Source organism: Vanacampus margaritifer, chromosome 2 (genome assembly GCF_051991255.1).
Source record: "Vanacampus margaritifer isolate UIUO_Vmar chromosome 2, RoL_Vmar_1.0, whole genome shotgun sequence".
Taxonomy (NCBI): Eukaryota; Metazoa; Chordata; class Actinopteri; order Syngnathiformes; family Syngnathidae; genus Vanacampus; species Vanacampus margaritifer.
Window position 1 is genome coordinate 8,888,496 of NC_135433.1, and position 13,071 is coordinate 8,901,566.

General features: G+C 42.5%; 1 protein-coding gene across 3 annotated transcripts; it reads left to right on the forward strand.

Annotated features, from left to right (window-relative positions):
- Positions 1 to 921: 921 nt before the first annotated feature.
- crsp7 (cofactor required for Sp1 transcriptional activation, subunit 7) lies at positions 922 to 9,200 on the forward strand. 3 transcript variants are annotated; one of them, XM_077556218.1, is made up of 4 exons: positions 922 to 1,077; positions 1,229 to 1,412; positions 2,570 to 2,644; positions 4,983 to 9,200. In XM_077556218.1, exons 2-4 carry the CDS (start codon positions 1,341 to 1,343, stop codon positions 6,648 to 6,650), a joined length of 1,815 nt encoding a protein of 604 aa, XP_077412344.1. In that variant the 5' UTR covers positions 922 to 1,077; positions 1,229 to 1,340; the 3' UTR covers positions 6,651 to 9,200. The 3 variants fall into 3 exon arrangements, with proteins under 3 accessions (XP_077412344.1, XP_077412345.1, XP_077412346.1); XM_077556219.1 differs by having other exon boundaries at positions 950 to 1,111; XM_077556220.1 differs by lacking the exon at positions 922 to 1,077 and having other exon boundaries at positions 1,137 to 1,412.
- Positions 9,201 to 13,071: the final 3,871 nt, after the last annotated feature.

Here is a 13,071-nt window from a genome sequence, read left to right on the forward strand (position 1 = left end):
TATGCCCCGTCTTGAGTAAGATTAGTACTTATACTTTTACTAGAGTCTTTCTAAACAAGTATCTATACTTTTACTTAAGTATAGAGTATGAGTACTTTTTTGCCACCTCTGAAATAGTCAAATCAGCACTTCTACTTTTACTAGTCTCTCTCTCTTTGTTAACACAAATATTTGTACTTATTCTTAACTACACAGTAGCAGTGTTTTCCCCACCCGTGAAGTACTTCCAACTTTTACTGGAGTTTCTTTTTGACACAAGTATTGATTGGTACTTCACAGAATTCACTACACACGGAAAGGGCGTACGGTACTTTTGCTACCTGAAGAATCAAATTAGTACTTGTACTTTTACACAAGTATCTACAGTGTGAGTACAAATGCCACCTCTGAAGGAGTCATATCTGTATTTTTATTTTTACTATAATCTTTTTTTTTTTTTACACAACTATTTTACTCAAATACAGAATGTGAGAATTTTGTCACATCTCATGTGGTCAAATCAGCACTTCTACTTTCACTGGTCTCTTTTTGTTTTTTTTTGTTTTACACAAGTATCCGTATTCCTACTTAAATACACGGTATGGGTATTTTTGCCACATTTGAAGGAGGTGAATCCGTTTTTACACAAGTACCTATTTCTACTCAAGTACATAATGTGAGTGCTTTTGCCACATCTGATGTGGTCATATCGGTACTTCTACTTTTATTGGTCTCTCTCTTTTCTTTTTTACTCAAGTATCTGTACATACTTAAGTACAGGAGTGTGAGTACTTTTCAGATGAGTCTCTTTTACACACAAATATCTGTACTTTTATTTACGTGAAAAAGACTACATAATTTTGTCATCTGTGGCTTAATTTCTACATGACTTCGACTTAAGTAAAGAGTGCGCGTACTTTAGCCACATGGGGGTGGGGGAAGAGGCAGCGGGTACCGCGGTGTACAAAGGAGGCAGGCCGGGTAGTGAGGGTGCACGCGCGGCGTGGATGTTTACTCGGCGTCGGCGGCGCGGACGTCAGAGCGAGCGAGCGAGCCCAGCATGCACCGCGAGGCCGTTGAGAGCTCCAGCAGCTGCTAGTGAGTCTCGCCAGTCGCCACAGCGCCGAGCAAGGCAGGCAGCAATCCTTCTGTGCTCCACACAACACAGCACATACATTATCACATTGGGGGGTGGTGGGGAGGGTTCCATGTGAGCTGGGGGGGAAAGACTGACTTGTCTACCTTGCAGGCGACAGAGAAATATGCTGTGCGGACGCCTGTCGAGTCACCGCGGCGGCGTTTGAGTCACGATTGTCTGTCGGTTTCCATTTTGGAGGATTCCTCCCTCCATCCTCCGGGCAATGACAACGGTCTCGGCAACCCCGCAGCAGATGAAGGACCGGCTGCTGCAGGCCATCGACAGTCAGAGCAATGTGAGTAAAGCTAAAGTGGCTATCACGGGTCTGGGTGGGCTGCTAACGTTAGCCTGTTTACATGCAAGTCCGGCAAACTCCCAACGTAACGTGCCCGAGTCTAGTGTTTGCATTAGTGGCCATTTGTTTGAAAAGCTGCGTGGCCTGCGGTCGTCGGTTGTCACTGACAATGGCGAATGTGTCATAAAAAAAAGGAGGAGAGGCTCCCTGGAGGTAGCCGAGTTGACAGCTTGGAAGCTAATTTAGCAACAGTAGCTGGTTCTCCCCCCCACCCCCTCGCTTGCTTGGACCCTCGTAGCTCCGTTAGCACGCTCCGTTAGCATGCTAGCTCCTAACACCAAAGCAGGGAAGTAGCATTTTTAACTTTACGCTGGTATAACACGAATAAACGCGCGCTCGGTTAAAGTAAACGTTTCGGAAACACAGTCCACATACATCTAACGAGCAAGAGTTTGGCTGCCGACCGGAAAACGCTCACGTTTCCCCGTGAAACAAGTGTCGGATGCGGCTAGCGAACTCGTAGCTTGGGGAAGCTAGCTAGAAAAGAGCGAGCGAGCCTTCCGACTCAACTTGGTATCATTAGCATGTCGGCTAACGTTAACGCAGGTAAATGTTCACAACCCCTGGTTGACTTTTCCTAAAAAAATGATTGTCTCGTTTTGTTTAAATACGACGCAGTGACTTGTTGTTTTACACGCTCCCGTGACGCAAGTTCGCTTTTATGTTTTCCACAGCGAAGTTTTTGATTTTGGAGTTGACACATTGCTGAGTACTTTTGAAGGACCCTCTCTTTAATTTTAAGCTAATGTCCGTAGCTCGTTGCTAACTTGCCCCGTTACATACGCTCTTATCTATCTATCTATCTATCTATCTATCTATCTATCTATCTATCTATCTATCTATCTATCTATCTATCTATCTATCTATCTATCTATCATGTGCAATGAATGGCAATTCCTTCACCATTAACATGAATTTACCACTCGTGATCATTCATAATGCATTTCTTTCTGCATTTCTGAGTACTTTGGCATCCATCTATCTGTCTGTGTATCAATCTCTGTCAAATAAATGGCATTTGATTCTACACATATGCGCATGATAATTCATATAAAAAAATTGCGAGTACAAATGTGAATTGTCTCTTTCTGTTGCAGATATGCAACATGGTGGTTGTACTTGAGGTGATTACCTGTCTTGAGAAGTATCCTATCACCAAAGAAGCACTTGAGGTGAGAGAAATTCACTTTTTCAAGGTAAAATTTTGCCTGTTTTCCCACTGCACCGTCTCTAATCAGCTTGGCATGGCTCTACTCACTAAATAAGACTTTTTCTGTAAGCAAAACCACAAACTCCAGGGCTCTAGTGCCTGGAATGCCAGGATTCCAATGCCTATCCCGTCAGTCAGATTAAACCATTGCTAGTTGCTCTCTGAATATTTGAAGATGCACTGCTAGAAATGTCAAAAATGAACATGTATGTTGTTCCTATGCTGCCTATTTTTGTTTTGCCGTCTAACGCCTCCAAACAAAATCCATCAACTTACCATGGCCAACAGCAACATGCTTAGAATACAGAAATCCCGTCCGGCTATTTGTGGGAACTAATATTTAAATACTGAACTACATAGAACTATTGAAATCCCCCCCCCCCTAAATATGTATAACTGCCAATATTAACTTAATTCACTGCCAGCTGTTTTCAGAGCGGAGATTTGTATATTGCAAGTAGTTTTAGAGCATTTTTGAGTGCTCTTTCAAGACCCACACAGAATATGATTTAACTCCGTAAGCACCAAAACTACCCAAAGAGAGTAGTCACTAGCAGGAAGAAAGTTTGCTTATCCCCTTTTCTGTTTGTAAGTAATCAGCGGTAGAAAATAGAAACTCGCTTTGTGTGAAAAGAAACTTGTCAAGCAGAACAGTTACTTTGGCACTATTTTTGTTTAGTTTTTTGTGACACTTCAAACAACTAAAGAACTATAGCAAGACTGAAAAAGGGCTGCTGATGGCAAAATCATTTATTTACACGTACACAACTAAGGAATCTGCTAAGAGTAACACTGACTCAACGCATGACCCGAGTTGAACGTCAATGGCATTCAGTTCATGAACTGTATTATCTTCTCTCACAACCGTGACACATTTATGTTTATTCTATACATACTCAGTTCGAGTGTGAGGTCCCTCAACGTGTACAGCTTTCAACCTGTTGCCATTTCTCTTTCTTGATCGATTGGCCAAGCCATCATTTTACACCCTAGTCTTTATCTCCCAAACTCAGAAAGTGTGCTGATTGCAAATCCAAAGCGCTGTACTGCCGCTATCTCAGGGATGCGTTTTCCTTTACAGTTAGCATGCTTGATATTCACTGAGTTTTGCCAGACCAAGATCAGGCCTCTCCATTGAAAAACTGACTTCATGTCTGTAGACATCGATGGCAGTGAATAGTTGGATTCCAGTTTAACGTCTTGTTATGGAAAATAATTATTTAGCACGTAGCGGCATAACATGTATATACTTTGTGGTCACCTACATTTTCGTTAACATTGGGCCTTTTACGTCTTGTACATGAAGCTCACCTCCCTAAACCCAACTGAGCTGCATAAGAATTAGCGTTGTTCCGAAACCGGTATCGGCAGAGGCCCCAATACTGCATAAAAACAGTGGTATTGGCAAGTACTAACAAGTAACACGCCGATACTATTATTTCCGACGCTAATATAGGACTTTGGATGCAGCATCTTTTGTTGTACTTGAGCACAACATTCACTGATGTGTGACGTGTTCACTGCATGCCAAGCTAGGATATCCTATTGGCCCTTGAATGCTCTGAACCAATGGCAGGGCAGCTTTTTCATGTTGGGAAAAAAAAACAACCACCCAGGTATCGGCATTGGCCGATACTGCAAAACTGGGTATCGGAATCGGGGGCCAAAAAAACGGTATCAGAACAACACTAATAAGAATCTTCCCATGCTAATTTACTTTGCACTCTCTCACAGACCACTATTTTGTATAGATTGCTCAGTAAGACTTGTGAAGCTTCAACTACAAACCCAAAACAACTATTTGTTTTCCAGACCTAACTACTGAGAATTCCACAACAGTCTTTATGTCAACAGCAGTGAATTAGTTTATAGTTTGAAACTATACCATTAACCATGATCCCAAATACATTTCAAAGTAATCTTACATCACATGTTTAAAATAAATGGATTAACTCTCCATAGCTTACATTAACAAGGCTAAACTTGAGCTTACTTCCTTGTCACTGATTCCCTTTTAGATGGGGGTTCAGGTGCCATGTATTTTATGAACGGCACAAAAAACTGTGAAATATGCGACTGGGAAAGAATGTTAATTGGCAAATTTGAGAATAGTCCGCTGACAATATGCATGAGATGCTGTTCTTAATTTATTTGTTAGCATGCCTTATTCCAATTGATTTGATGCAATTCTGAAGTGGAAAACCGGCTGCCCGAAACTGAAGCAAGTAAAGCTGAGCCGTGCAGTGGAAAAAGTGGCATTTTTTTGCATTTGATTTCTCCCTAATACAAATTTGCATTAGGAAACCCGACTCGGAAAGCTGATCAACGATGTACGGAAGAAGACCAAGGACGAAGACCTCGCCAAGCGGGCCAAGAAGCTGTTGCGAAACTGGCGAAAGCTAATCGAACCCGGGCCTGCGGTTACGGCCAGCGCTCCTGGCTCCACCAATGGCAGCTCCCATCCCTGCAGGACGGAAGCCTCGCCGCCCGACATCTCTTTGTCGGCGAAGGGAGTCCCCGAAGTCAAAGTCGGAAATGACGTTCACAACACGTACTCGCCAAAGGCTGAAAAATCGAGCAGCCGCAAGCGGCGGGCGGAGCACAGAGACAGTGGCGTGCACTTGCCAGAAAAAATCTCCAAGTTGTCTACTTACGATAACTCGGTTTCACCGCCGCCCACCAACGGGATCGCGGGCAGCCCGGACACCCAGCCCGACCAGGAGGTCGTCCCGTCTCCTGACCGGTCTCGGATAGAGCACCTCGACAATGATAAAATCAACAGAATTCCCGTCAATGCCGTCAAGCCTCGGCCCAGCTCACCCGGCGTGGCCAAACTCCCCAGCACTTCGTCTTTAATCAAGGTTGCCGTTATGCAGCAGCAGGCAAGAATGGATGATGGCGGTGGGGGAGGGGCTGGCGGCGGCGGCGGTCATTATCAAGCCAGAAGTCCCCGCGGCCTTTCCACGAGTCCAAGGAGCACAAAACAAGACGCCGCCACCAAGCGTTCTGCAGCATATGCGCAAATGCTAACATCTGTGCCCAGCCCCTCGTCCCGGGACTCCCCCTTGCCGGCGTCCCCCCCGGCTCAAAGCGCTCACTCTTCCCAGAGGTCCTCAATGCACTGGGCGGCCTCGCCCGAGCTCCCCTCTCATTGCCCCCCACAAGACTTACCCACGACACTGGAATCCCCCTCCGTCTCCCCCACGCCCCCCTGCCCGCAACACAACTCTGAACTCCATCGGCCCGCGCCCGAGGCGGCCGCGGCCGTGTGGGACGACGCGGACGCCTCGCTGTCACTGACTTCCGCCTCTGAGAATAAGCGGAGGAAGTACCGCTCAAGAGACTACTCGGTCAACTTAGACGGCCAGAAAATCGAGGACACCACCAAGCCCGTACGGTTAAAAGAGCGCAGGCTAACGTTTGACCCCGTCACGCGTCAGATCAAGCCCCTCATCCATAAAGAGCCTTCGCAGTCCGAGGAGGCCCCCACTCCCCCCGAGCCCGTCGAGCCCAGGCAGAGAACTGACGTCGCCGCACCGCAGGCCACGGTGCCGGCACCCAACGCCAACCCCAGTCCTTTTCAGCAGACAAACTGGAAGGAGCTGTCCAGAAACGAAATCATCCAGTCCTACTTGAACCTTCAGAGCAACGTGCTCACCTCGTCCGGGGTGCAGGCCCCGAGCGCACACTTTTTCATGTCCCAGTATCTGAAAAGGGAAGAACAGGAAGTGAAAGAGTCGAGGCAAATGCACGTTTTGCAGGTCGACAGCCCGGCGGCGGATTTGCCGGGCGTGAGTCGGGACGTCAACGACGAGGACCTGGACAGGATACACAAGCAGCACTGGCCCGGGGTCAACGGGTGTTTGGACACGAAGGACACTTGGTACGACTGGACAGAGTGCATATCGTTGGACCCTCACGGGGATGAAAGCAAGCTGAATATCCTGCCGTACGTTTGCCTCGACTGAGGGCTCTTGTTCCACTCCTCTGTTTTTCTTTCTTTCTTTTTTTTCTCTCCCGTCTCCCCACACTTGATGAGATCGTTTAGGATTTTGTTCGGCGAAAGTCAGGCCTGCTAAACTCCCTCATCCCTCCCGTGCCTCCTCTATCTGTGATTGAGATTTTGGTACCAAAAAAAGAGAAATTAAAAAGAATATTTGAGTTTGTGATACCAAGGGCTGCTTTTGTTTTCATTTTTCAAAGCCGAAAGCCACAGGAAGGATGGAGTAGCTCACAAGATGGAAAAGAGGGCGGAATGAGGAAACGTCACCAATATTTTAGGCTCACAGGGTCAATACTGCCCCCCCCCCCTCCCTCGTTTTTTTTATTTTTTATTTTTTTGGTCTCTGCGATCTATGGTTCAATATGAGGGTGGGCTGGTGTTTAGCTGTCCTGTTCAGGCCGCCATACTGGTGTTCATCTACTGCGTTCAAGCATATGATCACGTCTCTAGTCTGAAATACTGGCGGTTACCAGAAGCTTTATGTGAATTATAAAAGAGTAAATTATAGATTTCTTGTCATGTACGCATCTATTTATTTTGGCTATTACATTTGACAGGACTTCCATTGTGGTGTTTATAAACATCCTGGTTTTCTTCCATACCTTTTTTCTCTGGCGTTGCATCGCAGTGTTGTCAATCTCACGTTCAGGCTACAATTTTTTTGTTTGTTTGTTTTTTTCCTCATCTAGATTGGGCATCAGTTCATTTGGGTTTCACATTCCATAGTCCTTCACCTTATTGCGCTCTCTCCAACTCCCGAGATATAAATGTGTTCTGGAAGATTTGCTTTCAAGTTTTTAAATTTACACTTTTGAACCGAAATGCTACCTAAACTTCAAATGTCTAAAGATAAATCTCATGTTACGCAATGTTGGTACTGCATGTTGCGGGTAACGTACCGATAATCGCTCCTAATTCACGTACAGTGGTGTCTTGAGATACGTGTGATACGATTTACTAGTTGTTTTGAGATATGCGCTGCTGTTTTTCTTTGAACACAAACGTCATTAGGCTCTGTAGAAGTGGCGGTGAACTGGCAAAATTGGTGCGCATTTGTTCCCAAAAAATAAATCAACCATTTGACGTTTAACTTATAAAACAAAAATATCATGTCTTTAAAGGGGAAGTCAACTCCAAACTTTCCTTTACAATATGTTGTGCCCCCCCACTAGTGTGAACGCGGCATTCTGACTAATATTGCATTTGTCGAGCAGCAAAATCCACCCACTTTTATCCTTATCAGAGGCAGCCATTTTGACACTTGTTGACTGAAATTGACGTCACAGTTGCTCAGCTAACAGCCATTCACAGCTCAGCTTTAGAGTACAGATGAGCCGTGATTTGGTCATTAGCTGCGCCTTGAGCGACTGTGATGTCATTTTCAGTCGACGGCAAGGTGCCAAAATGGATTTTTAAAAATGGTGGATTTTGCTGCTTTATTCTTACTAGTGTAAACACGATATTTTGGTTTATATTTCATGACTTACGCAGCAAAGTTCACCCATTTTTATTCATCTCAGTGAGCGGCCATTTTGCCACTCGCTGTTACTGAAAGTGACGTCACGGTTGATTGGTCGTCTTCATGTGACAGCAAGTGGCAAAATGGCCCCCGCCTGAGATGCGTAAAACTAGTCATTTTGTTGCTTAATTCATATTCCACAAATGTCATCTGAATCAGAAACTTTGTTTTTACTAGTGGAACATAGAACACATTATTGTAATGAAAAGTTTTGACTTGACTTTCATGTTGTATGTTTTTATAAAGTACAATACACAGAGCTTGGAAAAAAAATGTTTGTCAGGGGCTGAAACAATATTTAAAAGCAATATTTAAGATCCATCTCAAGGCACTACTGTGTTGCTTCATATGGAGCTCATTCAGGTTCTTTTTTTTTTCTCTCTCTCTCTCTCACACAGACGCTTTAAATCAATACACGCTGAAACAGTTACTTGTTAGTCCAATTTTGAGATTCTAGCTTCAGCTCACTTCGTATTTGTCAATTGGCAATCCAAACAAAATGGAGACTGAGGGAGAGAGTGTCACATCTTTGTGCGAGCACACATTGTTGATTTTTTTTTTTTTTTTTTCGTTCCCTGTACACTCACCCTTCACCATCATCCAACTAGATGTCAGATTGGCTAGTTAGTGCACTTGCTCATTCTTCCCTACCAATGTGCCTTTGGTAAATTGTAAATCTGCATTTGCTTCCGTGCGCGAGGAGGCCCTGTCCTCGCAGCCAGGTTATTTGTCGAAAGCGCTCCGAATCCCGTGATCAGTATGAAGCTGGTATATGCATCGTTTCCTGTCTTTTTTTTTTTTCCCCCTCTTCTCCCTCCTTTTTTGTACACACAGAATTTTTGTGAGGGTGCAAGCGTGGAAGGCAGAAGAAGTGCACACCACAGCTTGCAATAAAAAGTGCTACAACTGGTTGATAAGAATGTTTTTGACTGGGGGCGTCCTTGTTCAGTGTTTAACATCTCTCAATTGTTTGACAAATAAAATGATCTAATTCTTCATCTCGGCCATTTGATTTTGTGTCCGTAGGATTTTGTGAGTTTAGGATATTGTTAAAGGTGTTGTTATGAACTCATCCAGATGGGGGCGCCCTTGGTCCGTTTTGTCTACTCCAAGTGGACGTATGGAAAGCCGTGCATTTATTGCAGGGTTAAGCAACACCAACGTTTTATTTGATATTCTAACATATGTTTATGAATTATTTTTCTCAGCCCTCCCTATGTATCAGTCAAGACCCACTTTAACCCTGGAAGAGAAAAAAGAGAGAGTTATAGCCTTGATGATATCCAGAATCCGGTCCATAGATTTACTAGTATGCTCTTCAACCTTACAAGACAATTCAGTGCACAAGTGAAACATCTTTTCCCCATTACTAGTGCCACTTTTGGCCTACTAGTATGACCTTAAGCTGGATGTTAAAAAAAAGAATGCTTAGTATGGCTAAGATGCTTATTATTATGCTGTTAAAGGTCCATGTAGGCCTACTATTAGTAGGCTATAATCTTTGTCCTTACTAGTAAGACTGAGTAGCATTTTTTTCCACTACTAGTGCCACTTTTAACTTTCTAGTAGTAAACTAGTCCAATGTTGCCGACTTGGCGACTTTCCAAAGCCACTTGGGGACTTTTTGTGAGTGTGAAAAGCACCTAGCAACAAACTTAGCGATTTATTTGTTTAGGGTGGTGTTGTTTTTTAACTCACTTTTTGCCTCTCCCATGATGTTATTCCTTTCTCCTACTAATACAGCGTCCATTACTTCTTACGTGCAAAATGACAATTATGCAAATTAGGCAATGACGTCATTTAGCGACTTTTAGGACAGCCAATAGCTACTTTCCTTACTGGGGAGTTGGCAACACTGAAGTAGTCCACTACTACTGTATGACATTTCTGCACACGACTAGGACAACTATCTGTTACCAGAACAAGTTGACATTGTGTGCTACTAGTACTACTAAGAAAGCGCTATATGCTAGCTAATAGAATTCAATGTTACTACTAGTTAGGGATGGGCGATTAGCTGATTACAGATACCACATACCTGAATTGGGCTAATACCTAGCCACTAGGGGTGTTGGAAAAAAATCGTTTCGGCAATATATCGTGATATTACCGTACACAATCCTCAGATCGATTCAATATACTGCAAATCGATTTTTAAACAAATTTTTGATGGAAGTATTCAACAAAACATCTTACTTGAGGTTAGCTTTCAAACCAAGAGTGCCATCGAGAGGAGTCAAAAAATATCACAGGTGCTTCATGAAGCTTCATTTGTCGGTCTGTTTGTCTGTCTGGTTAGCTAGCTAGCTAGCACCTTTAAATAAGAGTGCCATCTAGAGGAGTAAAAAAATATCACAGGTGCTTCATTTGGCTGTCTATCTAGTTAGCTGTTTCGCTAGCTAGCACCTTTAAATAAGAGTGCCATCTAGAGGAGTAAAAAAAATCACAGGTGCTTCATAAAGCTTCATCTGTCTGTCTGGTTAGCTGTTTAGCTAGCTGGCCTATTTAAACCAAGAGTGCCATCTGGAGGTGTCAAACAATATCACAAGTGTTTCATGAAGCTTCATTTGTCTATCACTACTGATTAGTATTTTCACAATTTTGGAAAAAAAATCTCAATAATCAACTTATAGATTCGTATCATGATTAATTGGCATCTAATCGAATCGTGACCTATAAATCGTGATACGGATCGAATCGCCAGGTACGAGGCAATTCACACCCCTGCTGGCCACAAAAATCTAGGTCTTTCTGTAAAGTATCTGTTGTTTTGGGGGGGACATTTCATTTAGCTAAAGTACAAGTGGTATCGTATCAGTGAGTACTCATACTGATATCGGTCAGGAAAAATGTTATATCGAACATCCCTACTACTATTGAAGCATCGATGTTAACAAATAGAATTTTATGTTAGTCAAATTAGTAATAAACAGTTGGCAACTACTGCACAAGTGTGCCTCACTTTTAGCATGTAGGCTATTTGACCTAGAGAGGACAAAGTACTAGTAGCCTACATACGACTACATGGACATTAACTCATTCACTGCCATTGACGGCTATAAACGTCAAAAATATATTTGAACTATTTTTACTGGTTTAACATTTTTTTCCCACTTTTGTTAACACGAGTATGAAAAGCTAGAATTTTTTTTTATTGTACATTTAGAACAGATATGAAATTTGTGATTAATCGTGAGTTAACTAGTGAAGTCATGCGATTAATTACAATTTAATTTTTTTAAGATTTAAAAACTTTAATCGCCTGACGCCCTTAATTTTTAATAATCTTTTCTTCAGTTTTTTTTTTATTCATTCACTGCCATTGATGGCTATAAACATCAAAAATTAATTTGAACTATTTCTATTAATTAACAATTGTTTCCACTTTTGTTAACAAGAGTATGAAAACCTAGATTTTTTTTGTACATTTAGAACAGATATAAATGATGTCATTAATCGTGAGTTAACTAGTAATGTCATGCGATTAATTACGATTAAAAACTTTAATCACCTGACGCCCTAAATTTTTAATAATCTTTTCTTTTCTTTTTTATTCATTCACTGCCATTGATGGCTATAAACATTGAAAATTCATTTTAACGATTTCTATTAGATTAACATTTTTTTCCCACTTTTGTTAACAAGAGTATGAAAACCTAGAATTTTTTTTCCATTGTACATTTAGAACAGATAACAAATTTGCGATTAATTGTGAGTTAACTAGTGAAGTCATATGATTGATTACAATTAAAAGATGTAATTGCCTGTCGCCCCTAATTTTTAATAATCTTTTTTTTTTTATGAATTAATGGCAGTGAATGAGTTAATATGGATATCAAGGGTAAAAAAATGAACACTCAAGTCGCTGAAACCGTTTGAGCATTAAGTTCTGTCAGTTTTTTTTTTTTACTACATATCTGCTTACTAGTAGGATAAGTAAGTATGAATTAATTATGAGGCAAAACTAAAGGTGGTATTTTGGTGCTACTAGGGGTTCAGGACTAACTAGTGTGTGAAATATGCCTACTAGTTGGACAAGAGTAGTAAAGTGTATTTGTGTACTAGTGGGCCAAAAGCGGCACTCGTATTGGAAAGTTGGGCAAGACTGTACTCGTACATGTGCCTCACAAATAGGGGTTGCAAAACTTCAAAGTTTTTTTTTAAATTGACATCTGCTAAGTGCTGGGTACTTTCACCATCTCCAAAAATGACGGCAGTCTGAATCTAAAACTGCTTGCGTGTCACTCCCTGCTTGCTATTAGTCAATGAGCTGACGTCGCCTCCTGGCAGACAACGAGCAGGATGAGTCGAAATTTTCCCCGCAGGTGTTTGCTCTGAATCAGACCTTTGCACACCTGGATGATGTCACCACTGGTTGCATGTGTACATAAACATCCAGACAGGCAGTTGTTAGTGAGGCTCCACTCAAGCCTTTTCATCAGTGACTGCGCACGTAAAACCACTGACAGCTGGATGTGCGATTGCGCAATGCTCTGATGTATTGGATGGTGAGAAGACACCAGGTCCTGTTTAGTCATCTGTTGTTAGGGTTTGGCAAACAGGTTAATTCTGCAACTTCTGCCATCTAGACAAAGAGCATTTGATTGTTCTGTCTGTCACTATATGTAGCTGACAAAGATGTTGATGACCATGGCGAGCGTGTGAAAAAAAATTGGCGACAGGAGGGTTGGCGGATAGATGATTTTGCCACTTATTGTCGATATATAAGCACAGTCTGTTAGACTGTATCGGAAATCATACTGAGGGTGATCAGATTTTCAAAATTAAAAACCGGGCGGGACGCTATATAATATACAATAAACTTCACCGATAGTCAATCTTCGTCAATGAGTAGGCGTGGCTGGCG